This window comes from Anarrhichthys ocellatus, unplaced genomic scaffold (genome assembly GCF_004355925.1).
Source record: "Anarrhichthys ocellatus isolate YVR2014 unplaced genomic scaffold, GSC_Weel_1.0 scaffold3, whole genome shotgun sequence".
Classification (NCBI taxonomy): domain Eukaryota; kingdom Metazoa; phylum Chordata; class Actinopteri; order Perciformes; family Anarhichadidae; genus Anarrhichthys; species Anarrhichthys ocellatus.
In genome coordinates this window covers 6,046,801-6,070,708 of record NW_022280033.1, presented here as the reverse complement: position 1 = coordinate 6,070,708, position 23,908 = coordinate 6,046,801, and the positions used below count along the sequence as shown (strand labels likewise).

At 41.5% G+C, this 23,908-nt stretch overlaps 1 protein-coding gene across 2 annotated transcripts in view; it reads right to left on the bottom strand.

The window, feature by feature from the left end:
- ryr2b (ryanodine receptor 2b (cardiac)) overlaps positions 1 to 23,534 on the bottom strand; it is a 55,783-nt gene extending 32,249 nt beyond the window's left edge. Inside the window, exons 1-46 of one of the 2 annotated variants that reach the window (XM_031874905.1) lie at positions 23,448 to 23,534; positions 21,445 to 21,564; positions 21,075 to 21,179; positions 20,343 to 20,417; positions 20,131 to 20,209; positions 19,876 to 19,988; positions 19,517 to 19,640; positions 19,086 to 19,182; positions 18,917 to 18,991; positions 18,353 to 18,509; positions 18,028 to 18,192; positions 17,773 to 17,894; positions 16,912 to 17,095; positions 16,691 to 16,826; positions 16,361 to 16,456; positions 16,006 to 16,124; positions 15,597 to 15,730; positions 12,766 to 13,007; positions 12,353 to 12,545; positions 12,037 to 12,256; positions 11,698 to 11,802; positions 11,439 to 11,542; positions 11,231 to 11,314; positions 10,895 to 11,054; positions 10,467 to 10,614; positions 9,983 to 10,191; positions 9,385 to 9,559; positions 9,014 to 9,222; positions 8,667 to 8,853; positions 8,258 to 8,390; positions 7,781 to 7,895; positions 7,300 to 7,460; positions 6,876 to 7,035; positions 6,555 to 6,641; positions 6,085 to 6,311; positions 5,623 to 5,836; positions 4,889 to 5,518; positions 4,540 to 4,740; positions 4,333 to 4,444; positions 4,063 to 4,203; positions 3,467 to 3,743; positions 3,195 to 3,309; positions 2,812 to 2,944; positions 2,410 to 2,513; positions 974 to 1,109; positions 55 to 241 (exon numbers count right to left, since the gene is read on the bottom strand). In XM_031874905.1, the coding sequence (XP_031730765.1) occupies positions 55 to 241; positions 974 to 1,109; positions 2,410 to 2,513; positions 2,812 to 2,944; positions 3,195 to 3,309; positions 3,467 to 3,743; positions 4,063 to 4,203; positions 4,333 to 4,444; positions 4,540 to 4,740; positions 4,889 to 5,518; positions 5,623 to 5,836; positions 6,085 to 6,311; positions 6,555 to 6,641; positions 6,876 to 7,035; positions 7,300 to 7,460; positions 7,781 to 7,895; positions 8,258 to 8,390; positions 8,667 to 8,853; positions 9,014 to 9,222; positions 9,385 to 9,559; positions 9,983 to 10,191; positions 10,467 to 10,614; positions 10,895 to 11,054; positions 11,231 to 11,314; positions 11,439 to 11,542; positions 11,698 to 11,802; positions 12,037 to 12,256; positions 12,353 to 12,545; positions 12,766 to 13,007; positions 15,597 to 15,730; positions 16,006 to 16,124; positions 16,361 to 16,456; positions 16,691 to 16,826; positions 16,912 to 17,095; positions 17,773 to 17,894; positions 18,028 to 18,192; positions 18,353 to 18,509; positions 18,917 to 18,991; positions 19,086 to 19,182; positions 19,517 to 19,640; positions 19,876 to 19,988; positions 20,131 to 20,209; positions 20,343 to 20,417; positions 21,075 to 21,179; positions 21,445 to 21,564; positions 23,448 to 23,495 (7,118 nt within the window). In that variant the 5' untranslated portion in view covers positions 23,496 to 23,534. The remainder of the gene's footprint in view (positions 1 to 54; positions 242 to 973; positions 1,110 to 2,409; positions 2,514 to 2,811; positions 2,945 to 3,194; positions 3,310 to 3,466; positions 3,744 to 4,062; positions 4,204 to 4,332; positions 4,445 to 4,539; positions 4,741 to 4,888; positions 5,519 to 5,622; positions 5,837 to 6,084; positions 6,312 to 6,554; positions 6,642 to 6,875; positions 7,036 to 7,299; positions 7,461 to 7,780; positions 7,896 to 8,257; positions 8,391 to 8,666; positions 8,854 to 9,013; positions 9,223 to 9,384; positions 9,560 to 9,982; positions 10,192 to 10,466; positions 10,615 to 10,894; positions 11,055 to 11,230; positions 11,315 to 11,438; positions 11,543 to 11,697; positions 11,803 to 12,036; positions 12,257 to 12,352; positions 12,546 to 12,765; positions 13,008 to 15,596; positions 15,731 to 16,005; positions 16,125 to 16,360; positions 16,457 to 16,690; positions 16,827 to 16,911; positions 17,096 to 17,772; positions 17,895 to 18,027; positions 18,193 to 18,352; positions 18,510 to 18,916; positions 18,992 to 19,085; positions 19,183 to 19,516; positions 19,641 to 19,875; positions 19,989 to 20,130; positions 20,210 to 20,342; positions 20,418 to 21,074; positions 21,180 to 21,444; positions 21,565 to 23,447) is intronic. The other variant, XM_031874914.1, reaches the window with a different exon arrangement.
- Between the last annotated feature and the right edge of the window lie 374 nt (positions 23,535 to 23,908).

The following is a 23,908-nucleotide window of genomic DNA, read 5'->3' as shown; positions in this document are numbered from 1 at the left end:
TATTAGCTTATATGTTTGCACATATAAGCACATGCACCAACATCTCATACTGACAGTGTTTTGTTGGACTGGTGGGTGATGCAAGGTCCGTCCATAGAAGGGTCCTCCGAGATCCTGATGGCTTCCTGCATGGCTGCTAGGAGGCCATTTCCCTCCTCACCTCGCAGGGCAGGGCCAAAACACTCAGGCCGACGAATCAGCAACCTCAACACCACATAAGCATTCTCCTCTACACTCTCGCCTGTGGTTAAGAAACACACAGAAGATAAAGATTAACCAAAAAGGTGGACTTGGATGAAATTGTGGGAATGCATTTCTTTGTTTTAGATCATATTTATCTCAGATATTCTTATTGAATTTATAGGAAATCAATGGAATAATGGAATAATGATGCCCAGGTCACTATATGTACAGCTTTAAGGCTACAACAACATGAAAGGCACTTGGTTTAAAATTCCATGCCATTTAGCTGAACTGTCAGCACCCTCAAGGACAATTTTAACTGATGCTTTCTGGGCACCGCTTCAGTGTCAGAAAAATCAATAGTAGAAGACCCAGAGTTAATTACCTCTATTGCAAATAGCTCACTTAATTGGAAGCCTGACATAATGCAGCCTCCTGTACCTTTCTAACTTTGTATTTGACTTGTGTTATTCTAGCAGCGAATATCTGAGAGGTGATTAATGCCCTGAAAAGGTTAAGTGAAAAGTATAACTGAATATGTAGATAATACAGTTTGTGAAATAATGAATGCGTTTTAATGGCTGCCAAAAAACTAAAATTCCCTGAAAGACAAATGGTCAAATAAAATAATCAAGCCAGATGCTGTAAATTGAAGGACAATGAAGTGTATATAATTAGGTTCATTCCGAAATATATAAACAGACTGGAACAACACACATGCCTACAGAAATCTTATTAAAATGATCACAGGATGTGCTCTGAATGGGAGGACTATGGGTAGAACTATTACCATTGCAGAAGACAGCAAAACGTAAAAAGTCCAGGTAACGCTCGCCCTCCACAGGGTTCCATCCAATATCAGGATAGCCTTTAGCCACGAGCATCGGACAGCTCTGGAGACCGCAGCCAGCAAGGTACTGAACCACCTGGATAGTAAATGATATTCGTTTTACAGACACTGGTTCATTGCAGCTACTGTACAGCTAATGGGGTGCAACAAAGATAACCAAGAATTCATAGACAGTGACAAACATAAACAACATAGATGAGTGACATGAGAGTGACGCTGCAAAACAATATTGAATGTCAGAGCATTGTCATTACAGACCAGGCGTCTCAACTATAAAACAGTGTGTAGGATCCACATGTACAGACACTCTTTCCCTGCTAATTCTTCCATTCCAGACTGGTTGCTTCTTAATTGATCGCGACAATCAGTGGTATCCCCCACCCTGGATATCATTTGAAAATGGCGGTTTGATAGGGGAACACAATATCATTCTGCATTTTAGTTGTGTTCTGTTGAACTTAGCTAGTATTGTGATTAGGACTCAATGGAGGAGTGATTGTGCAAAAGCTCTCACTGCCTTTATTTCCACAATTTGCTAATTTCCACAATCCATATGTGCAGGCAGAAGATGTGCCAGGTGAGGTGACTGGAGATGGCAGAGCGTGTCATGCACCACACATCTGTCCCTGTCAAATAAACCATAAATTAATTAATAAATTTGTGTTCACTGCACAATTTTTACGCACAAAAACGATGAAAACTTAAATGGTACTTGGTGATATGTGTACTTCATCAGAAGATATAATTGATTGACACTGGAGAATATTGACGCTCTGTTCTGCAATTATTTAATGCCATTTGATGTGATGTTTTTTGCAGCCGATGGTACAGTGCGCTCTGTAGCACGGCCCTCTCCACTCTGCGTTGTAAGGTGCAGATAGCACTGATGAAATATTTAGCGAAATTTGATTTGAGATTTGAGTGGGTTTATATATTTTACAATTGAAAGGTGCTTATGGAATAGTTATGGTTCAAATATAACTGCTGGTTTGATTATTAATGATAAAGTGGATCTAGAAGTAATGTGATTATAATGAAATGAAATGTGTTAGAGGCATCATTATATGTATAATGATGTACTCTCACATTTAAATTCGACAGTGGTTAGAATTCACCACCTCACCATCTGCGTTGACAGTGTCCCTCGTCTCCATAGCGTGGGTATGCATGGGTCAGAGTTTCCGTACGGGTGCGAACATTCTCCCGTCAATTTTGTTTTCATTAATCGCAACTTGTGCATGGGAAGCACGTACGCCTCCTTCGGGCCCCGTTTTGTTAATTTGCAAAGAACATAAATGAGAGCTCAGAGTATTTATGGACATAATGGAGACTATTAGCATCAGCACTGTAGAGGAAGGCAGCAAATAAGAACTCACCTTCTCTAGGTCAGGTTCCCTCAGCGCTAAGGCCAGTTCATTGTTATCCATAACAGAGGCTGCTGCCACATCCAGAGGAGTGGCCCCACGCATGGATGGTGAAGCTAAGGGACGAAGTCATTAAACAATCTAAACCCTGACTCATAAACTATAAATGATGTCAGGATATATTGCGGGTTACACCTTCACAAGGTTATTTTCTTAAGTGCAAAATAATGTCCTCGCATAGAGTAAAAGGGTCACAAACAATACCACGTCTGTGTACACTTTAATACAACTTTACTCAGTAAACTACCTTAGTGAAACTTTCAATGTTACATGTTTAAAAATTGAACGCCATCCTTGCAACAACACTACAAACTATGGCCTCGGAAATTGCCAGAGTGAAGAAATAAGATTTACCTAGACCAACACTGCTGTTTTCCAGCAGATAACTGAGATGGTCGAACAGGGCTCCCTGATTGTGGCGGCTGATGCGGCAAAAATAACACAGGAATCGACAACAGCTGGCCACCATCTTCGGAAAGGTGATCTCCTAACAAAGGAAAATCAATGCATGGGTATAGAGAAAATCAAGATGTGAGGAGGTCATGGCACTACTGACTCCACTGCAGGGAGTATTGCTCTATATTGATGATGCAGCTACAACACAGTATAACCTTTACCTTTAATACATGACTGATGGAGCACAGATACTCTACCGTACGTCTAATGAAAAGACATGCTTCTTCGTTACACACATTTTGTCCATATTATCACAATAAATGTCAGATTTGTCTCTTCACCTTTGATTCCCCTTCTCCAAGAACATTGACCATCACCTCCATCACGGTCTCATGTATCCCCAATGCCCTCATTAGGTTAGGGTGCTGGTAGAAGACTTTATTATTCATAATGTCTCTGTACGTAAAACAGTGAAAAATGACAAAAAAAGGAAAGATATTTTCCACACAACAAAGGATATTACGATGCATATATGTTAGAAATAGATCAATACAAATAACATTATTGGTGTCAAACGAAGCAAACCCATGTCCCATTAGAAATGTCCCCCTACCCGAGTCTTCTGATCATCAGCCTCTCCTCTTCTTTCCCCATGCGGACACTGAGGAGGGAGCGGATTTGGCTCAGCGAGGAGAGAAGAGCCATGGTGTCTTCTACCGATGCCTGGCTGATCGTATAGGCTCTGCAGAGGTGTGCTGTCATTTGGCCCCCGAGGCCCTGATACTGTTGGTGCAGCAATGAGAAGATAGCCCGAACCAGTTCAGGGTCTTCCATCTCAGTCTCTTGAGCCCAACGCACCATCGTCTCAGAGATCAGCGTTTTGAGGGACTCTGAAGAAAAAGCAGGTGAAAAGTAATGAGACTGAATATTTTATTACATTTTAGGGTTATTTTATATTACATTTTAGGTGTTTGTCCAACACAAAGTTTAGTTGGCTGTATTGAACATGACATCTCTGATGGGAGGTTAACACTTCATATTCACATTGATTTTCACCCATCTTATCTTTCATTATAATTCAGCTATGTTCCTATATTGTATTGATACTGAACCCAAAAAGGTTGCACAATCCCATGTGCATGTAAATGAATAGGCCACAATGTACAAAGTAAGACAAAGAGGGGGCTTTGACACCATAGATGCACTTACTGGCGCTCTGCGTTCTACTCCCTTCCACTTCTATTGGTGTCTTCATCAGTCCAATCACTCTCGCCGCTAGACTGAGAAGTCGGTCTTTCAGAGACATCTCTGAGTCCTCTTCGTCCTCTGTGTCACTGTCCAATTCAATGCCTGCATAGCAGCAACAGATGAGATTTATTCAGTGGCAATATTGGTAAGTGCCTTCAAGGAGATTTTTCATAGCGCCCTGGCTCAAAGAAGACTAATAAAGAATAAGTCAAAAATAAGCTGTGTTCCAACCACAGTGTGTGCTGAGAAGGTGATGGAAGTCATGCAGGAGCTGTTGGATTTCCACTGGACATGGACAGTTTTCCTGCTGCTCATCCTCTTTGAAGCACAGCAGCATGTTGATCTAAAGACAGGGCACGGATGACAGACACAGTATAGACGATAATCAAAGAAATCTTTAATGTTTTTTTTCTTTTAGCACATTTCAGCAAATTCAACCTGCTCCTGTGGAGGTGAACGGAACTCTTTGGTCTTGCGGGCGGTGAGAGCAGCAGACATGTTGAGTGCTTGCATGACCTGGTTGTAGCGAAAGCGTTGGTTCTCCTGCAGCTGGCCCACAAACTTGTCAGAAAACGCAACCACAGCTTCTACCCTGTGGCGCACCTGGCAATCACACAGGTAGGACAGCAGATGGCAGAGCTGGAGAAAGAAACGTATGAAATCTTCCTTTGCGATTCATTTTAGATAGCGTGGAGGAATATATAAACATAGCTTCTGAAGCTAATCCAAAATTACAGCAAAAGAAAGAAGAACGACAAACATGAAAGTAATCTGCTGGTTTGTTCACCTCAAGTTTGACAGCTTCAGGAAGCTTCATTTGAAGAAGTCCTTGTTTAAGGGGGTAATCTTCTTTTTTGTTGCACCCGTTGCATTCTTTTTCATCATCACTAGCTTCTTCTTCTTCCTCTTCCTTCTCGATGGTTCCGGCATCTATGGAGAAGACTCCCGGCTCTATCAGTCTCAGAACTCTCCCCAGGTCCTCATCCCCAAACACCCCCATAACCAGTAGGGTGTAGAAAAGTCTAATTAGGGGAACCAGCAGAAGCTCAACGCTGCCTCCTACAGGATCCCTCACACCCTGACCCGCAGCCCATACGCCCGCAGTCAACATCTCCACAGTCAGGTTCTTCAACATGTCCAGAGGGATTTCTGGGCTGTCTGTGCAGGCTATATCCCCTGTACCATCTCCTTCTGTCCCATCACTCCTGACAAAACAAGGAGATGAGAAATGCATCTGTGGTTTAAGAGATGTGCTGAGACTAGTGCTGGAAATGCCTTCTAGAGGTAAACCATTCTCCCCATTAACACCATTAGCAGGGCTGGGATAAAGGGTGATTTCTCTGGTCTGGTCAGTCATAGGCACAATATATTCGTGGTTCATCATGTGACATGCTGTGGTGTGGCTGCTGAGGTGAACCTAAAGAACAAGAATACACATTTATTTACTCTCCAAAGTTTCCTTATCCTGTTGTTTATGAATGAATTACCTAAAGAAAAACATTAACTCAAACAAGCAATTACCTGAGTAAGGAGCTGATAAAATGCAGAGCGGAGGGGGCCAGGGAGGTGGGGATTCTTAATGGCATGAAGGATCTGGGATTGGTCCACGTGACTGCAGAGGGCGTGGCAAACTCTGGTGTTTCCAAGGGCGCATAAAGAGCAGTAGAGAAGGAGAGTGTGGTGGTGAAAGGTCAAGAGGTCATCCAGTTCCGACAGCTCCAGAATGTTAACAGACCTTGAAGGATGTGATCAAGAGGCAAAGACAATTTTAGTGTGATATTCTTGGCAAAATGGCAGCACCAAATGCTGCAGCCTGTTGCATTGTTGATGATATTAGACACTAAACAAGCATGTGCTGCCTGGTGCTTGCAGATCAATGAGGAATAAGCGGCATGATCAATACAAACAACATATGCATCACTTCCTGTACACTTAAAGTCTGCAAGTACGATTCCAAAAACCCATTTATTTCCATTATTTAACCTGTTTTCATCAGGAATCTGAAGGGTCATGACTTGTAGGGGCTCATGGCATTGGACTCTCCAGCCGCGGCGCTCATCTGGCCGATCCACCATCACTTTTAATGCACGGTCCGGTACTCTGATCCATGAAACCGGGTTGAGATGCTGGACCTGAAGCCTGGGAGGACACTGAGGGGTTGCATTCCTTCTTTGACTGCGAAGCAAACCTGCTGACAGCGGCATCACATTCTGGATCGAGAGGAAGACAAACACAAGGAAAGGATGTTAACAGACCACTAAACATTTGTAAAGAATAAAACTGATTGAAACACCGATTGAAAGCAAAGATGCAACCTAATTAACCTGATTAATTACTGATCCAGTCTTTCAACAACAATTAGCCCGAATTCCTTAATTATGTTGCCTTTATCTAGTAAAGAGTAAAAACGCGTCTTTCTAATGTGTTTGATTAAAAATGGAGAGTTCATTTACCTTTATGGGTCCCAGCTCAAACTGAAACATGCTGGTCGTAGTGGGCTTGACAAAAACAGCCGGAAACAGCTTTGTACTGGCTTCAACCTGATAAGACAGAACAATACTACCTCAGTTTAATAATGCAATGCTACAAGTCAAACATTGCTCACTATAATTACTTTTATAAGTTATTTTCATAATAGTAAAAGACGTAGTTTAAAGTAAGGTTTTATGTGTATTGAATTTAGACATTAATGTATTTCATTTGACAAAACTAATGACTAGAGAAGAAAATACTAATAAGTATGAACAAATCAAATAGATTCCTGTGTGACCTACTTGGTAGAAGGTGGCCATCTCCACTCCACTGGAGGTGAAGGTGAGCAGCCCAGTGGCTGTGTCAATCAAACAGCCAATTTCCAAACCTGTACTTCTGCGACTCTGAGACAGGCCTGTTGCCTCTCCAGCACACACCATGTAACAGTTACATCGCTTCACACTGTGCAAAATGATGGGAATACGGTTAATTGGCAGTTTGCCGATAATTTGTCAGGAAAACTCAAAATAAGACAAAAAAACTCCTGAGAGTCAATAGCGTTGAAATTCAGTAATATTTAGTGTTCCAGTAATACAGTAAATATAATTTCAGAAAAGCATAATCATGACATCATCATCATCTCCGACAGCAATAAGTATTAAATTCAAATAAAATCTTGGCAGAGTCAACGATACCGACAATAAAACGGTCTTGCTGTTTCCTAACCTTTCCTGGACTTTTCCACTGTCGTCTCCCAGGGTGACAGTCACTGTGAGGACACCGTCGGGGTGAAAAGTCATGTCGTGTTGATGAAAGTCAGAGGTCACCCAGCCTGCCCACACATTAAACGGCTCCTGGCCTGGAAGAACCCTCACTGAGTAGTAATACTGAAACAGAGAGGGCAGCTGGGTGTCATTGTTTGGTGTTTTCATTTTGCTTTCTACTTTGTTTTTGTATCGACCCGCCAGGAGCTGAAGAGTTGCACAGTGCATGTGCATAAACCCTGAAGTGTAATTTGTTTACTTTTAGTGTACTATGAGGCAGCAGAGTGTCCAAATACATTTAGTCTTTTCTCTCATTATCTATGCACATTATTCAATAAATCAAAAATAAAAGCCCATGACATTTGGTTTTCATATTAGTGTTGCATTTCTATGTTCTGTGACTCTCTGGTTATGGTGAGATGATAAGAAAATGAGAGTCTTACTCTGGAGCTCTGGAGAAGGTGACCATAGTTATCCTTATCCACTACGACATCTTCTAGAAGCCGTGCAGATGAGTTGGTGCTGACTAGCTCTGGTTTTGTCCTCTTCAGCATGAACCTTTGCAGAAAAGAAACCCAAATTAATTTATACGCAGCACAAAGAACTTTGTCTCACCACAGTCACTATTAATCTGCAGAGAGCCTGTCTGCTCTCTTTGCTTCTCTTAACAATCTTCATTTCCTGTTTTCTCTCATTTCATTTGGGGAAACTTCAGTCAGAACCATGCTTTTGTCATTTTAATCACCTGGCAGACAAATATGGACAAGAATACAATACACAGCATTGTTATATAACTGGTACATTATTATTGTAACTTAAAGACCACTATTGACTCAAATATTCATTATTTTGTGTTCACTCTTCTATTTTCTAAAGTATATGAATTTCATTACATATCATCCCAGTTCCCTACAACCGACCGTTGTTTCAGTTTTGACGTTTTGTCGTGACTGTGATCCTTGTGGTTGAGCTCATCTCTTGAGCCAGCAAAGCTGTGGGCTGACTTCATCAGCACTTCAAAGTCAGAGTCAAACTCCTCCTGCTCTTTCCTTCCTAAAAAGGACAATGGGAATTAATTACAGCAGGACCCAGGGGAGCTTAAACAGAACAACACATCAAGGTCATAATGGTTGGATATCTGGCACACTAGTTTTTTCACAAAATGTTCATCTCTTAATAGCTATGTAATTTTTACATGCTGCATCAGGGGTAATGTCATTTATGTTTAAACTCAAACAACTCCTTTTTGTTGTCCTCAGTGAGGTCATCCGTGTGGCTGACTTGAACACACTGTATATGATATATGATATGATGTAATATCATCTGAACCTGGAGAGAGAGAGCTGGAGGCCACAGGAAGCCCACCCCCTGCAGGACTGGTGAGGATGGGAGCACACTCGACGGACATGCTGAGCCGGTAAAAGCTCATCTCACTGCCTCCACCGTGGTGTGCAAACAACCGCTGACAAACCCTCAGGCTGGATAAGGAGTCCTTTGAGCCACTGACTCTGGTGACCTGGAATAAGATTTGAACAAGATTTTCAGGATCAGCGCTGTCAATTAACAAGTGTAAGCGACCCTGGGTCCCAGAGAGCCACTGCACCATACTACATGCTTGAGAAGACATATAATATCAGCTACTTGGTAAAAGAAAGCCCATAGACTGGTAAACTAACCTGTAGGTTTTGATCCTCGGGCATTATGGAGGTAAACTGAGGCTGTTTCCAACTCATCCACAGGGCTGGGTCTCTGGCCATGTTGACAGCAAATGGTTCATAGCCCTCCTGCAGGCCACACACCGTAAAGTACTGCAGAGAGCTCACTTGGTGGCCCAGGTTCAGCCTTCCCAACTGGTTCACCCCAACACTGACGACAGGCAACAGGCCTGTGCAATATGAGTAGAGACAAGAAGGAATATATTTCTGTCTTTAGTTTGGATTTTTCTCAAGAAATGGATAGTACTGCCACATTATCTTTCAATTAAATAAACAGTAACTAAGTCTATCAAATACACTGTATAATGTCAACAAAAAAAACTCCTCCAAACCATCTCCGATATCAAAGTCCTTGGCAGCCAGCTCTGATCCTCTGTCATTAAACAGCACCTCTCCATTGAGCGTGACAATCATGGTGCGGTCAGTCGTGTCCACCAAGCAACCCACCACATCGCCTCTCTGCCACGGACGTCCCAGGGGCTCGACGCCCTGATGGTACCACTGAGCCTGAAAAGCAAAAGGAAGAAAAGGAGTTACAAAGAACTACAATTACTGCCTCAAGGTTGTTCGTCTAAAATGTCATCATTTTATCCTATTTGACATTTGTGAGAAAGTGTCATAATGAGCCTATGAATTATTGAATTATGGCCAAAAAGGTGTTTTGTGTGATCACAGTATCCTTTGGGCATCCAATTCTAATCAATTCATCCATAAGTCCAATTCCCTTCAGGCGTTCATGAGTTAATTTTGAGTTTTTTATCATATTTCTATTGTATTATAATTCTGTATACTGTGAGAGTAAATCAAGAAATTAACAACTGTGGGAACATAAAGCCATGTGCTATTATGAGTGGATTGGATGTATTGCTCTTTTAACAGAAACGCTTGTCATGTGGTCGTATTGAGAACTAGCTAATTTTATTTTCCCACCTCAAATCCATGGAAGACGAATGCCTGGTCATCTGAGCCGAGCTCTTTATCTGGGGTACAGCCTGGTCGGGCCCAGCCCACTCGCATATTCCCAGCTGTCACTATTTCAAGTTCAAAGTACCACTTCCCCCGGGTCACAGAGTATGATTTATCTGGTCTGAACACTCTGTACTTCTCAGCAGAGAAGAGACATGCATTTGATAATGTGGCTGTGAACCCAAGAAACAGAAAAAAAACATGGTTATCTATAATAAATTTGCATTCAATTCCCATTAAATTCAGTGCAATTTTTGTAATACAACGTTGACAAATGTTGCAGTATTGTGAGTATTCTGTAAAATGGTGAAACTCATATACATTTATAACGAACAGAGCCTAATTTTAATTGAACTAAAATTCATTATCTTATGATGGTTACTATAAACAAAAGTGAACTGAGCTGAGCTTTAACGGATAAGACTGATGACGGGGCTTTGAGACATACTGCGTTCCTGGTTGAGAGGCTCCACGCTGTAACCGTAGGCCAGCAGAGGACAGACAGCCTCTCTGACAACCTCCCTGGCCACTCTCCTTCTCCTTTCATCAAGAAGGCCGCAGGGCACGAGGTACGGGCTACGCTTCCCTTTCACATCCTAAAAGTACAGATGCAAGGAGCAAAAATGAGCAACTATATTTCTTAAAGAACAGTATCAGCGTGTGCTGTTGCTACGTGAATGTCTATGTTGTGACTGGGAGGCAATGAGCAGGGAATATTATTTCATATCTGAAATCAAGAAGTCTCATTTTGAGTGAGGGTGTATATATGATTAAGACTGAAAACAAGCTGAATTGCATTTGAGCAACAAGTTGTTCAAATGCATTTCCTCCACAGCAGTGTCAGACCAAAGCAGTAATACAGCACAGAACATAAACCTGTTGGGCTCCATAGGTCCATCCCTGCTTGATGCGCTCTCTGGCCCATACATTGTGATCATTCTCTGCCAACAAGTTAACCACTTCCTCGTGGGCTGGGCTCAGAAAAACCTGGCTCAAGTCGACTGGGGCCGGTCTATAGCCACTGGGCTGCTCATACCTGTGATGGGGAATTTTTAAAAAAAATCATAAATGAGTTGTTATGATATAGTTGAGCATTTACAGTATTCATGAATAAGATCATCAGGCAAACTCAACAAAAAATAGATCATCCCATCCCCTCAGCCCAAATGTTTAATATGTACAAGGGCTCCAAACAACTAAAGCTGTACATACTTGTTGGCTAGTCTCATGTATTTCACTCTCTCCTCAGCGTGGTCATCCGTCAAACCAATGTGGAAACCAAGGGCAAGGAGAGTCCTCCAGTAGAAAAACAAACAAAGACATTCACTAACCATTGAAAATGAAGCCTCGAGGACATGTACACATTAAAAAAAGCTTCAAAGTTGTGTGTATTGTATGATGCAGATAGCAGACAGCTCACCTGAGTGTGTCCTGAGACATCTGAAGGTTTTGGTTCTTCTCCTGCTCCGACAGCTTAGAGAACTCCAGCAGATTCGGATCATGCCTCTTAACTTCATCTCTCACCTATTTGACAAAAGCTGGTATTTTTTTAAGCCGCAAGTAAAACCGAAAGAGAGCTGGAACAAGCTTTCGAGGGTACATTCCTTACATGCTATGTGACAAGTGGTTTTCATGTATGCAATGTAAATAAATGATTGATGTTGTTTCTCTTCTCTTACAGGTCCATGTGTCCATCCAAGATCAATCTTATCCATCGCCCAGAGTTCATGGATATTCTCAGCCATTTTTTCTCTAATATTCTCAAGTTGTGGGGGCAATACCACCTATGGAGAGTAATATTAGCACAGTAAGGGTAACTGAGCTACATTGATATGATATCTTTCAACATAAAGGATCAACTTCAAATTGTGATACAACTACAATATCTTTGTATCCAATTTAAAAATAATATCTTTATATCCAATTTAATATCATATGATATAAAGTCTCTACCTGTACAAAGACGACAGCAAATCATTTTTTGTAAAATAACATCTGTTGGACTGCTGATTTCTTACCTTGCTGATGTCTACTGGTGTGGGAGTAAAGGTCAATGGAGTTGCAGGTACTAAGGGGCCAATGAGCTCTTGTGTCCCCTCTCCACGGTCCAAGATGTATTTCTGACATGGCTCTAACTTCAGCTTGACTCTCGGGAGCAGAGCATCGGAGCACGGAGCAAAACCTGGCGGGGGCAGGTAGCGAAACTCTCCATGCTGCCCCCCAAACAGAAAGCGAACCCTGCATTCCAGAAAAAGGACACGGAAGACATTTACTGGATGCATCGCGGTCCGCACAGAGACAAAAAACATGAATTCAGGTATCTCCACTACTGACTTGACTCCTGCAGAGAAGCTGACCACAGGATGAAGAAGTCCATTAGCACAGAAGTTCTCCAACATGCCCTGCACAGGCAGACCGTTGACTCGGAAGGAGAAGCAGAGAGCACCGACGTCAAGACAGCAGCTGACCACATCGTCATCTTTCAGCAGGTGAGGGAAGAGAGAGCTCACCCTGCGGCCCACGCAGCCTGAGAATGAGGAGACAGCCTTTAATGTCATCCATGTTCAGATGTAGTTTTGATGTAAAGTTGGTTGTTACTCAAGGGATCAGTAAAAACCCTGAACTATGCGCCCTGACAAAACTAAACAAGATTGAAATATTCATATTCACATTTTTGTGAGCGAGTTCCCCAATTCTGCTTCTACTGTAGTCTGAAATTTGGATCTCTTGTTGGATCTCGTCCTCACCTGACCAGAGGTGAAGCCCATCAAAGCCATACGAGCAGAGGTCGTCTCCCACTCCATTACCCCCCCAGCCCTCCCCTCCTGTGGGCCTGGGCTGGTAGCCCTCAGAGCGAGCCCAGCCAACGCGCAGGTGGGTGGGCTCAGATGTGAGGAAGGAGTCGACATGATCTACAACCAGCTCATAGTACCACCTCCGATGCTGGGCTGATTCTTCGCTGAGAGACAAAAAGATGTTCGGTCTCATGCTGTGGTGTGCAGAGAATACCGGAGATAAACAAGAGGGCAAAAAAAGACAGACGATTGGATACGGTTTTGCTGTATATTGCTTGATTACAATGATTTTTTTAGTACAATATTCATTTGAAAAACATGAATAGGTCTCCAAAATTACACAGCAATATGATTATGACTACGACATGAAAAAAAGAACAATTGAGAAGAGCAGGAAACCATGAGAAATCCCAGAGAATTAAATGCAGTGTATGAGAATCCTGGACAAGCGTATCGCCACCTGAAGAAATTCCAGTGGTAAGTCTGAAAGGTAGAATGTGTATTTATGACTAGAGTGAGTTAAACAACACCGATTTTTTTGCTGTACACAACAGAATATGTAATTAAGGTTGAAACTCTGCCAAATGCTTGTTTGATATATTTTACCATAATGGCCTGTGTAGGACCACACTGTATTTTCCCTCTGCAGGACATGTAGTACTCTCTACAGTCCCCACAGAACATAACTCAAATCTCAAGGGCACAGCACATTGCATTATTATGGAGAAAATCACCAATATGTTGCTGAAATTCAGTCTGGCCAACACGGTGTCTTGAGAAAAAAATGCTAGTTCCTATAGCGACACTAACCTTGTCCTTGACAAAGCTTTGGTGACAGTGAAGACATAAGGAAAGAGACGGAGGGAATTGAGAGAATGGGGAAAGGACGAGGAGAGAAATGTGTGACCTAGTTAAGAGGCTACAAGAGATTGGATAGAAATGGATTAGTAGAATGGAAAAAGAAAAGACGAATAGGAAAAAGGGCATCTGGAAGAACTGACTTAATGTGGTGGACAAGGAAGAGAAGATGGAAAAGAGCAAAGAACTTAACGAGTTAAAGGAAAGCACATGAACTAATGAGGCATTTAGGTTAGTTGAACAAGGAGTAAAAGTGATAGAATGAGAAATGGCTTGAGGAGGAAGTGAGTGCAGGGAATTGACTGAGCAGGTGTGAAGAATATGAAACAAAATAAGCTACAGGGGCCTGAGGAACAAAATGGGCTGCTGATAGAGAAAAGCATGATAAAAGAAGGCAGCTGCTACGGAAGAAAGGGCAGATTGAGTAAAAAAAAAAAAATTCAAAAAAACAAGCTCAAAGGAAAAGGGAAATGGGAGCTGCCTATAAGATCAGACTGGCATAGTCAGACAAAATATTCAGAGATGAAATGTGATGAAAAGGGTAAAAAAAAGTTCAAAGATTAAATCCGAGAGCCATAACACCTCAGGCAGAAAGCAACTTTTCCAAAATCTCATTGGAAGAGGCCGAGACAAAATCATCTGTGCTTGGACGTCAACATTATCGGTCTGATCTATTCTGATCTATTAAGAGACGTCGAATGAAAGGACACAAACAATTATTTAATTTACTCGAGGACGTCAGAGAAAACATGAGTGCTGCGGAGAAATCTCAAGTGTTTGTTGTACCGAGGATGTGGACATAATTACAGATATACCACGACCCACAGACGAGCGCTCTCTACAGCTGACTAATAACGCTCAGTCTTTATCTCGCTCTTTTCTAGCAAAAGAGCGGGAAAAAGAAAAGGCCCTGAGTGATTCTCCAAAAGTGAATAAAAGCAAGGATGGAATAATGGAACATGCACTCCATGCAACACACATCATTTGTAAATATGCGCCTCTATATATTAGATATCTACCAATACAGCAAAGAGCCTCTGTCTGCGTGTATGTGGGTATGTCCTTTGCATAACCCAATCTTTGATTCTGAAATAGCTATGTTGTTATTTATGAATAATGAATGATCCTTTAATCCACAGCCACATATTTCCATCACCGCGATGATTCGACTGTGAGATTGGCAGTCGAATCAGGCTCCTCAGATCAAATTGTAGACTTTTCAGGGTCACCCCTACTTATGTAACTACCAGAGTCTTCTTCACTTCCCTGGAGTCAACGAGCGCTTCTTCACAAAGCTGCTTTCCTAATTTTGATATCTTAAGTGTAACTTTTGTACTTATGATTTTTGTGTGTACTAAATGACACAGGCAGACTGTTTCTGACTAACTACAAATGCTCATTGACTGCGTTTCACTTTTGATGCTGGATATTCTGAACTCTTCTTCCCTTCCTTTGAGTCAGCGAGCTGGAAGCCTACATGTACAGCTCTAAAGCACTCCGACGTTGCAAATCATAATGAGTACATTCTTTGCAATACTAACTTACAACGTCTCTGTCGGCAAAGGCAAAATACCACCTCTAATTAAATCCAAGCTCTACTTTATAACAAAGCACATTTTACCTGTGTGTCTGAGCAAGAGGAGCTGAACTTGGGTGTGTCCTTACTCGTGAAACAAACTGTGTTTTCTGAGTATCCACCTCTGTGTGACGAAACTATGTCCTGACAGGTGTATTGCTCAAAAGCCAGCAATGAGCAGTTCTTGAGAAAGCTGCAAGCAGCAATACCACAGACCAAGCATTCAGCCCGTTCCGAACAAGCATGATTTGCACTGGCACTGCACTAGTTAGAGATACAATTTAAATGCAGTGAAATAACTCAAATATAGATCAAATTAGTTGTATTTAGAAAAACACATAAATTGTACCTTGTGACTTGATTAGCCAGACGTGTTTGAAGCAGCAAGTCTCTGTCTGGCAGCAGGTTGTCACAGACGAGGTTCTGATTGGATCGCACAGCTACACCATGACACACACACAGCGAGCACAGCACCTCCAGCACCTGGAACACAAACCTGTCAGCACTTCATCCAGCAAAAGCTTGATTAAACACATGAAAATGATCCCACGTTAGGGAACAGATCTAAATCTGCCATAACAGCCGCAATGGAACCGGACAAAAAGCAGCCTCCCGACTACTTCTGGCATATTTACAGTAATGGATATTAATATGCGCTGTCCCGGAGAAATAAACTGAATAAATGAAAAGCATAAAAGCATAAAAATGACTTCTCATGATTTTTATTTGAAACACACACAACCCCCCTTAAACAGTACCTTGTGGTTGCATCCATGCTTGTCTAGAAAAGAGATGATAGAAAGAATGTGTCCTTCTTTGATGACGTTGAGTGCTTCAGGACTTTCCACTAAGACACAGTGCAGAACCTCCAAGACTCCTATATATGGATGCAATTGTTCATTCATGTAGGAAGGAAACCCTATATTTACTGTTTATATCACATTATCATGTATAGATGTGATATGATACCCAATGTTAGAAACAAAGTACAGGTAACAGTGTAAACCTGGTATTTCACTACATAATATCACTGATGTCATGACAACTGTTTTTTTTTATGTTTTGCAAATTAAAATTAGGATTGCTAATGAAATGCAAAACAATCCAACCAACCACAAGAGGCCTCCAGACGGTCTAGCCTGCTAATCAGCCAGTCGAGAGAAGCTGAGAAATGTGCACAGCTCAGACGGTTTCCCCGGATCAGAGCAGCTGAAAGAGAAAAAGAAGGATTTTATTTGAAGAGTGTTTAGGATTCTTGTCACCAACACAGCCAATGGATTTCATGCAAAATGGCAGAATTCAAATGTTTTGGCAATTCTTGGATCATTTACAAGATAGGTATTCTCAGTAAAATGCAATTAAATGGGTTATTGACAGGAAAAAGGTGTATCTGTTTGGCATAGATGAAAATGTGGTATTGAGAAGATGTGTGTTAATTCTCACCCAGTAGCTCATAGAAATTGTTGAGGATGTGCACCCACTCTGCTCCTGAGTCACTCTGAGCAGCCTCAGCTAAATGAGAGCCACCACTATATTGGTGTAGACGGTCAATACAATCTAGGACCAAATCTATCACACCCTGGGAAGAAAAGAGGGTAAACTCATGGAACAGTGACAAACGTATCACATGTAGGGTTGATTTATGAATTCACACATAGATTTACCTCTTCTTGAAACATGTTCTGACGATTCTTTAGAGCCGTCATGTTGTTCTGTTTAGCTTCATGGCCTCGCCCCTCCAGCGGAGGCTGGAAGTAGTTTATTAGATCCTGCAGACTACATGTCACTAGCTCCATTGGCAGGCTGACAGATGTGAGGTTTCCTTGTTGTCTAAAACTATCCAGATTCCTAAAGATGGATACAAATAGATAGAGTACGTTTATAATCCAAGCAGGAAATTCAGTTTAATTTATATTTTCTCGAAGACAGCCGAAATCTGTTGTGGTGTACTTGGGTATTATGTGTGTGCGCTCACACGCAACATCTGACGTGCAATACAATGGAGCATCTCGTACACAGTCATAGAATTTGGATGCTTTGCGACACCTAAATCAAGTACCACTCGTATACGACTTAAGCCGAAGAGATAATGGATTTTTAAGGCCTTTGAAGCCTGCCCAATATTTGAGAGTTAAAAAAAAACAGATGATATATTGGCAGATTCTGAATGTTTTTTGTAAACATAAAAACACAACATGATAAATAATCTTGATACGCATCATAACACCTTTGCTTTCTAGATGTGACTTTTAACATTTTACAATTGAAAAATCAACTCGTCAGTTTCTAAATTACTTCAAACCTAGTTTGGCGTTTCTGTACTGAAACTTGCTATTAAAGATCAGCCAACATATACACTAAAACCAACACATCTGCAAAACGCTAATATCGGCTGATTTATCGGCGTAGTACTAACACGAACAGCTAAACAGTGGGAAACAGCAACCTTCACTCATTCATGGATATACCACACTGATAAGAGACATTGTTACACCAACTGAGAACCTAGACGTGGCATCCAGTACCTGATAAAGCGAGTGAAGAGGAGAGTAGCACTCCGGATGAGTCTGGCAGTGTGAGATTCTTCCCTCTGACAACGAGACAGCGTCAGCCCATCGTCCATATGACCCTCACTGTGCAGAATAGCCTGGAAACACATCATTTGCAATCATTACCTATCAAGTCTTTTGCTATATTTAAGTGCAATTCGATACATTTTCGCATTCAACATTCTTATAAGATAGTCAATACAAAACTTTTATTCTAATCTAAAAGTTTACCTTTCGCTGAGCACATCCCATGCGTGTAGATTGGGCATCAATAGCTTGGTAGGTGAGCCAGAGCCCAGACTCTACATGCTGAACATAACAGATGGAGTCTCCATATTTTATCTCTGGGATCCCCATGGCATCAATATGAGTCTTTGTGCCAGTGTCAAGCTTCTCCTGTGGGCGGAAATCTTTTGTTGAATGCATCACAAACCGTGTTCCTCTCGGATAATAAACGTATCTACACTGATGACCTTCTATATAGGATCTTTTGGAATGTGGATCGATAATTGCAGCCTTAAAGAAATGTCAGGATATTTCTCCCAAGACTCCCGACCTTTGATGATCGAAAGCAGAAGGAGGTTGTGTTGACATCAGCCTTGTCTCGGTCGACCAGAATCAGGCCTTTCTCCTCTGTAAGTCCCAGGTACCTCCCAGTAGTCACATGGCAGAGCCGGAAAGGCTGCCCCCAGCATGCATGTCTGCCGCTCCAACTGAGGAATATCAAGAGCATTGTGTTTTTAGTTGGTTTTCTTTGGTTTTCCTCTGAAGGAAACTGAAATGTTTATTGTTGAAATGGCTGGGGAGAAAGCAAGGGACATGCAACCCTAATTCCATTCTGGGCATGTGGTATTAAATATGGTTCCAGCCTTTTTGGGCAAAAACAACAGAAACAGAAATGCTCTGCTCTGCTCTGGCAATGACCAGCAGCAATGTGTGCAACATAACATTCACAACAATCAACTACTGTGCGTATGAGTGCATTCTTTTCTTTTTTCTGCAAATCAGACTTGTAGACTAATTCGAGCTTTATATTTTATAACAATTTATAGTTTTCCAATATTACGTTGAGAACTGTAAACTGAAAGTGGGCGGATCATCACATCCCCTGTATACGTACACAACACGCAGAATCTCCAGCCTCCAGAGGGAGCGGGCATGGCTGGAAACTGATCCAGTCTCATAATGCATGATCCTAAAATTAAGAAAAAACAACAACATGACCACAGATTGTAAAGGGCGTTTTTTTTTACAGCTGACACGACAGCAGACTGGTCTTTTCAACTAACCTTTGCAGTTCCTCTCCCTGCTCTGTGGACGGAATAGTCAGACATGCGTCACTATGGCTGTGGAGGAGCCGCAATGTGTCATCCCCCTTCAGGTATCCTACAATTAGCACAACAGACAAAACATACACTGAAAGAGACATTTCTACTGCATCTGTGAAACAACTGGTATCCAAACGAGGGTTACTATTACAAGCGAAATAGCAGAGGGTATGCTTCATATTGATTGTAGGTACAGCTCTTATACTGAGTGCTAACAAACAACCTTAAAAGTCTGCATTTGCAACCTGATTGAGACTCACGGACAACATCAGGGGACATTACATGTGGAATACCTCTTTAACTAATCACGTTTCTTGGACAATCACTCGGATTATATCCTTCATAAATGAAGTTGTTTTTTTCCAATATGCTTAAAGAGGAAAGAAACTTGCCTTGAGCAACTCCACTCCCAGAGCAAATGGGAGCAACACTCCAGAGAGTCTGCTGGAAGGCTGCATTAACAATCAGGCTTTCACTCAAGCTTTTGTTGTCCAATGCGGTGCCAAAGGAGAGGTGCTGGGAAGAAACAAATACAGGCTCATCAAGAATGAATACAACTTCTGATTGTTCTCCTGTAATAGCTGTTATCATGAACAATTATGCTCATTTCATCAGAGGCAGACAGATTGCCAACGACTAAGAATGCAACGGCTTCACAAAACTCAGGGTTCCGATTGTGTCATGGTTTTAGTCGCACATCAGATCTGTAGATCGTCTAGCCGTGAAAGACGTTACTTCTTTGGTGACTCACCAGATATCTCTCGGAGGAAATATTGACCAGGATGAGGTCATCTCCAACACGCACTTTCTCACCTTCTGACCTCTGCCTGGATGCCGGGTGGACAGTCCACCAACAAGCCTCACCTGAGCCACACACACAGAGTACACACCAAGGAAAGTTTGTTCCACATGATATATAGTGCGGTAAAACAAAATCAAGTATCTAGAATAAAGAATAAAAACTATTAGAATGTGGATTTCATTAAAAAGGCCGCACACCAAATACCTGCTTTATCCTCTTGCAAACCGACATCAAAAGCCAGCTTGTCTGTTGAAGCGTGAGACGAGGACAAGCAGCTGAGATACTGGGAGTGAAATAAACAATAGATATGTGACAGTGAACATCTGAACAAATGTTTTGAAAAAGTTAAAAGAACTGTCGGCAAATAAAGACTCCCCCTTTGTGCTTTATATCTGTATCATATCAAGATGACTCACCATGCCACTGTACGAGTGTAGGAACAACACAGCCTGGCCATATAGAAGGGTGCGATGGCTTCCTCCAGCTTCCACCTGTGACTCACATGAACATTATTCAACTCAAGAGTATGAGTAAACACAATAGCAGTGGTGAGAAAAGTGAATAAACTGAAAAAGAAAGAAATAGAAACAAAGACTAAATGAAAAAAATATATAAATCTAAAAATGGCAAATAATAATTAAACAGAAGTTACACGGAAGTTAGCCTGCTGCAACGGTCACAATGGCAACAGTACACATAAACATGGCCGCTGCTCTGACCATCCAGCTTGGTCGATTTGAATGGAAATGTCCTTCTACTCGTATTATATTTATCTGGTCAACACCAGCTGTTCCAGCTTTACAATGGCTTTGTTGGTCTCTTGTGCAATAAAATTGTGTTTATCTTGTTGCTCCAGATGATTTGAAAATCAAATCAGTTCACAGAATAGTAGTTTAGTACAGTAACATTTATTTTACTGAAGGCTGAAATGAGGTCCGTTGAACCTAGCGACTTGTTGTGGCGGTGTTGTTTTGAAAGCATCTGTGGCATCTTGGAATTCCAATTAATTACTTATGATAATTAAATCCAATTCACAACATAAATTATAGTATGAATAACATTGACAAATGGCAAGTAATATCTGTCTTAGGAGTGTTGAGACGCACTGGGAGACGAGAAAAGAAGAGACGGGAAGAGAAGAGTCTCACCTCTGCAGCCAGGCGCTCACTGTGGACCAGCATCTCCTGCAGGGCTCGGACAGAGAGACACTGGGCCATGACGAAGCCACACACAGACAAGTCTGGAGGCACATTCTGGTAGAAATGAAAGGCAGCAGAGCATGTGTGTCATATCTGTCTACTCCATCCACCGGCCAACAATGTAGTTAGCAGTGATAAAGACCACAGCAAATTTGGGAATAGGGCAAACTGTGGATAATAGGGGCAAAATCTGCATTTGCATAATTTTACACATCATATTATCAAACATTTCAAGAGAGATGAAGCGTGACGATAATTGACAAACAGACTGCTCTGGCAATGAGGAAAGACAGTCATTCATTGAGGTGGGGCTCTGTACCTTGCAGTTAGAAGTGGGCTCCAGCCGGCAGAGTCTGCTGCCAAATCCCTCCGCTGCAAGACAGAGTTTCACGTGTTCCTCCTGGGAGGTGAAGGTACTCTGCAAAACCACCTCGTCTCCCTGAGAAAAACACACACACAGAGAGATGTCACCAGTAAGCACAAACTCTCCTGTGCATAAGAGTCACAGATTATATTAAAACTGCACTCAGCTCACAAATATTTCAGAAATAACTTACAGAAACCCTGAACAAATTACATGAAAATATACAGTCTGTATCAAAAGATGGATTGTGCCACTAAGAGCAGAGCCTTAATACATCACCAAACCCTACTGTAAGTGCATGTACAGTAGATCTCTCTCACCTAAAATGTATCTTATCTCAAAGCCCAATGGGCCACGTCAAAGGAATAAGGCGATTCACATCTATTTAAAGAACTGCAGAGAAGGACAACAGACGACTGGTCTACAAAGTCCAGCCAGGTCTCCCAACACCTCTCTATAAAGGCTGCATACCTCCATATTGGGAAGATACTGCACTGTCTCACCCCTGATTCACCCTTCTTTCCACCCTTCATATCAGCAGTGCTCTGCTATCAGTCGAACACACTGCCCAATGCTGAGGCACTGTGGGGCATTCAGGCGGCTACAGGACTCCGCTCTTCTTCAAGGTACATTTGGCAAATGAAAAGTCACGATGCTACAAGACTTCATCCAAATGTCCAAAGCCCTGTCAATTGGAAAAACATGTATATTTGACTGGAAAGGGTCTTGAAACCAACGCTGGTCTATATTATTCCAATCTGTATGTTTCAGGGTGATGTAACAAAGAGGATGCAGAACACCTTGTGCCTCAACCGAGGACCCCCTACACTTACATCATACAAATGATTACACTTTTATGACTTCAGGGACAAAAGCAAATGTACAATTTCAAAAATGCCATTAATTTAACCACTTTGTTTCCTGTCATCTACTAACTACATTCTAGCCCAGGATGGAATTCTAGCCTTGGTTGAACAATTTCTTGGAGGAAACCCAGCATAACACGGATATCTTATGCAATTGCATATTGTGGATTGATCTTGCAAAATGACTCAACGTCTCAATCTGTGTATCATTACTGGGTTCAGTAGCCCATCTGCATCACTGCCTGTATCACCAGACACTCTCACTATGACATGTCCTTATCAGAGTTTAAAGATAACAAGCTGTGAGGGGACGACTTACAACACGATAGCATCTTGCAGTGAGGGTGGAAAAAAAGCCATTTGTGGTCTTCCTTTACTGTCGGTGATTAAAATAAACAAACTGATGAAGATAGCAAAAATGCTACTGGGAGAAGTGCACAAAAGTAGCGCACACTTATAAATCAAATGATTGTTATTAATTTAACATATAGATATATATATAGATATATATATATATATATATATATATATATATAATATGTTACTTATATATAAATAAAACATTTCAATAAAACAAATAACTTTAAGTGAAGCCTTAGGTCATAAGGTCATACTTAATTTTGATGGTTAACTAAAGTTAGTTGTGTTTATCTATTACTACAATACCTCAGTAAAAGTAGACAATATTAAAACTGAGGTGATACAATAATGAAAGAAAACATTCTAGAGCTACTCGGGTATCTGTAGCCAGTGTTAAACGTAAGTATGGAACTTAAAAATGTAACTTAACTTTAATGTGCAGCTAACATCACTTTTTTATACTGAGAGAATAATGTTACACTTTAGAGGACTAGAACTCGCAACACAAACAACTTTTCAAATCTGAACTAAACCTTAAACGCTTTAAAACTAAAATATGACGCATTGTATCACTGGCGCCCTTCCAAAGAGTTAAGTTAAGTTTAGGTAACTGTTGACACCCCTGGGGCTAAAGTTAGTTAGTTTAGCTTGGCTAGCCAACGCATCCTTTCTAGCTTGACCAAATATTAGCTGTTAATTAATTTAAAATAGTTTGACACATGGCTGACTCACCGTTCGCAGAAACTGGAATTCGTCATCGCCGTCTCCAGTGTCGGCCATTATTAGAAACAAAGTAGCCACATTAGACACACTTGAGGAGCATTGGTGGCACTGAGGACTGGGAGGAACAGACAAGGTGTACAGCTGATCATGGAAGGGCGGAGTCAGCTGTTCAAATCCAGGACCCCGCCACTCCATGTTTTGTTTTGTTTTTACAGCTGTTATTTTGGCGGGAGTACTTGGATGAAATACTCAAGTAGTCATTTATTACTTCAAAACCTACCTTAGTCTTCATATAGACAGAGCTCACTTTTTTGTATGTTTCGCTGACCTTCTGTCTGTGAGCTTAACAAGGTGTAAGTGTTCCAACTCTCTCGGTTTTCCCCATTATTTGTCCCAAATTACACAGTTCTTACCAGGAATCATTTTAGAATCATCACTTGATTTGACCCCCTGACTTTTCTCTAACTAGC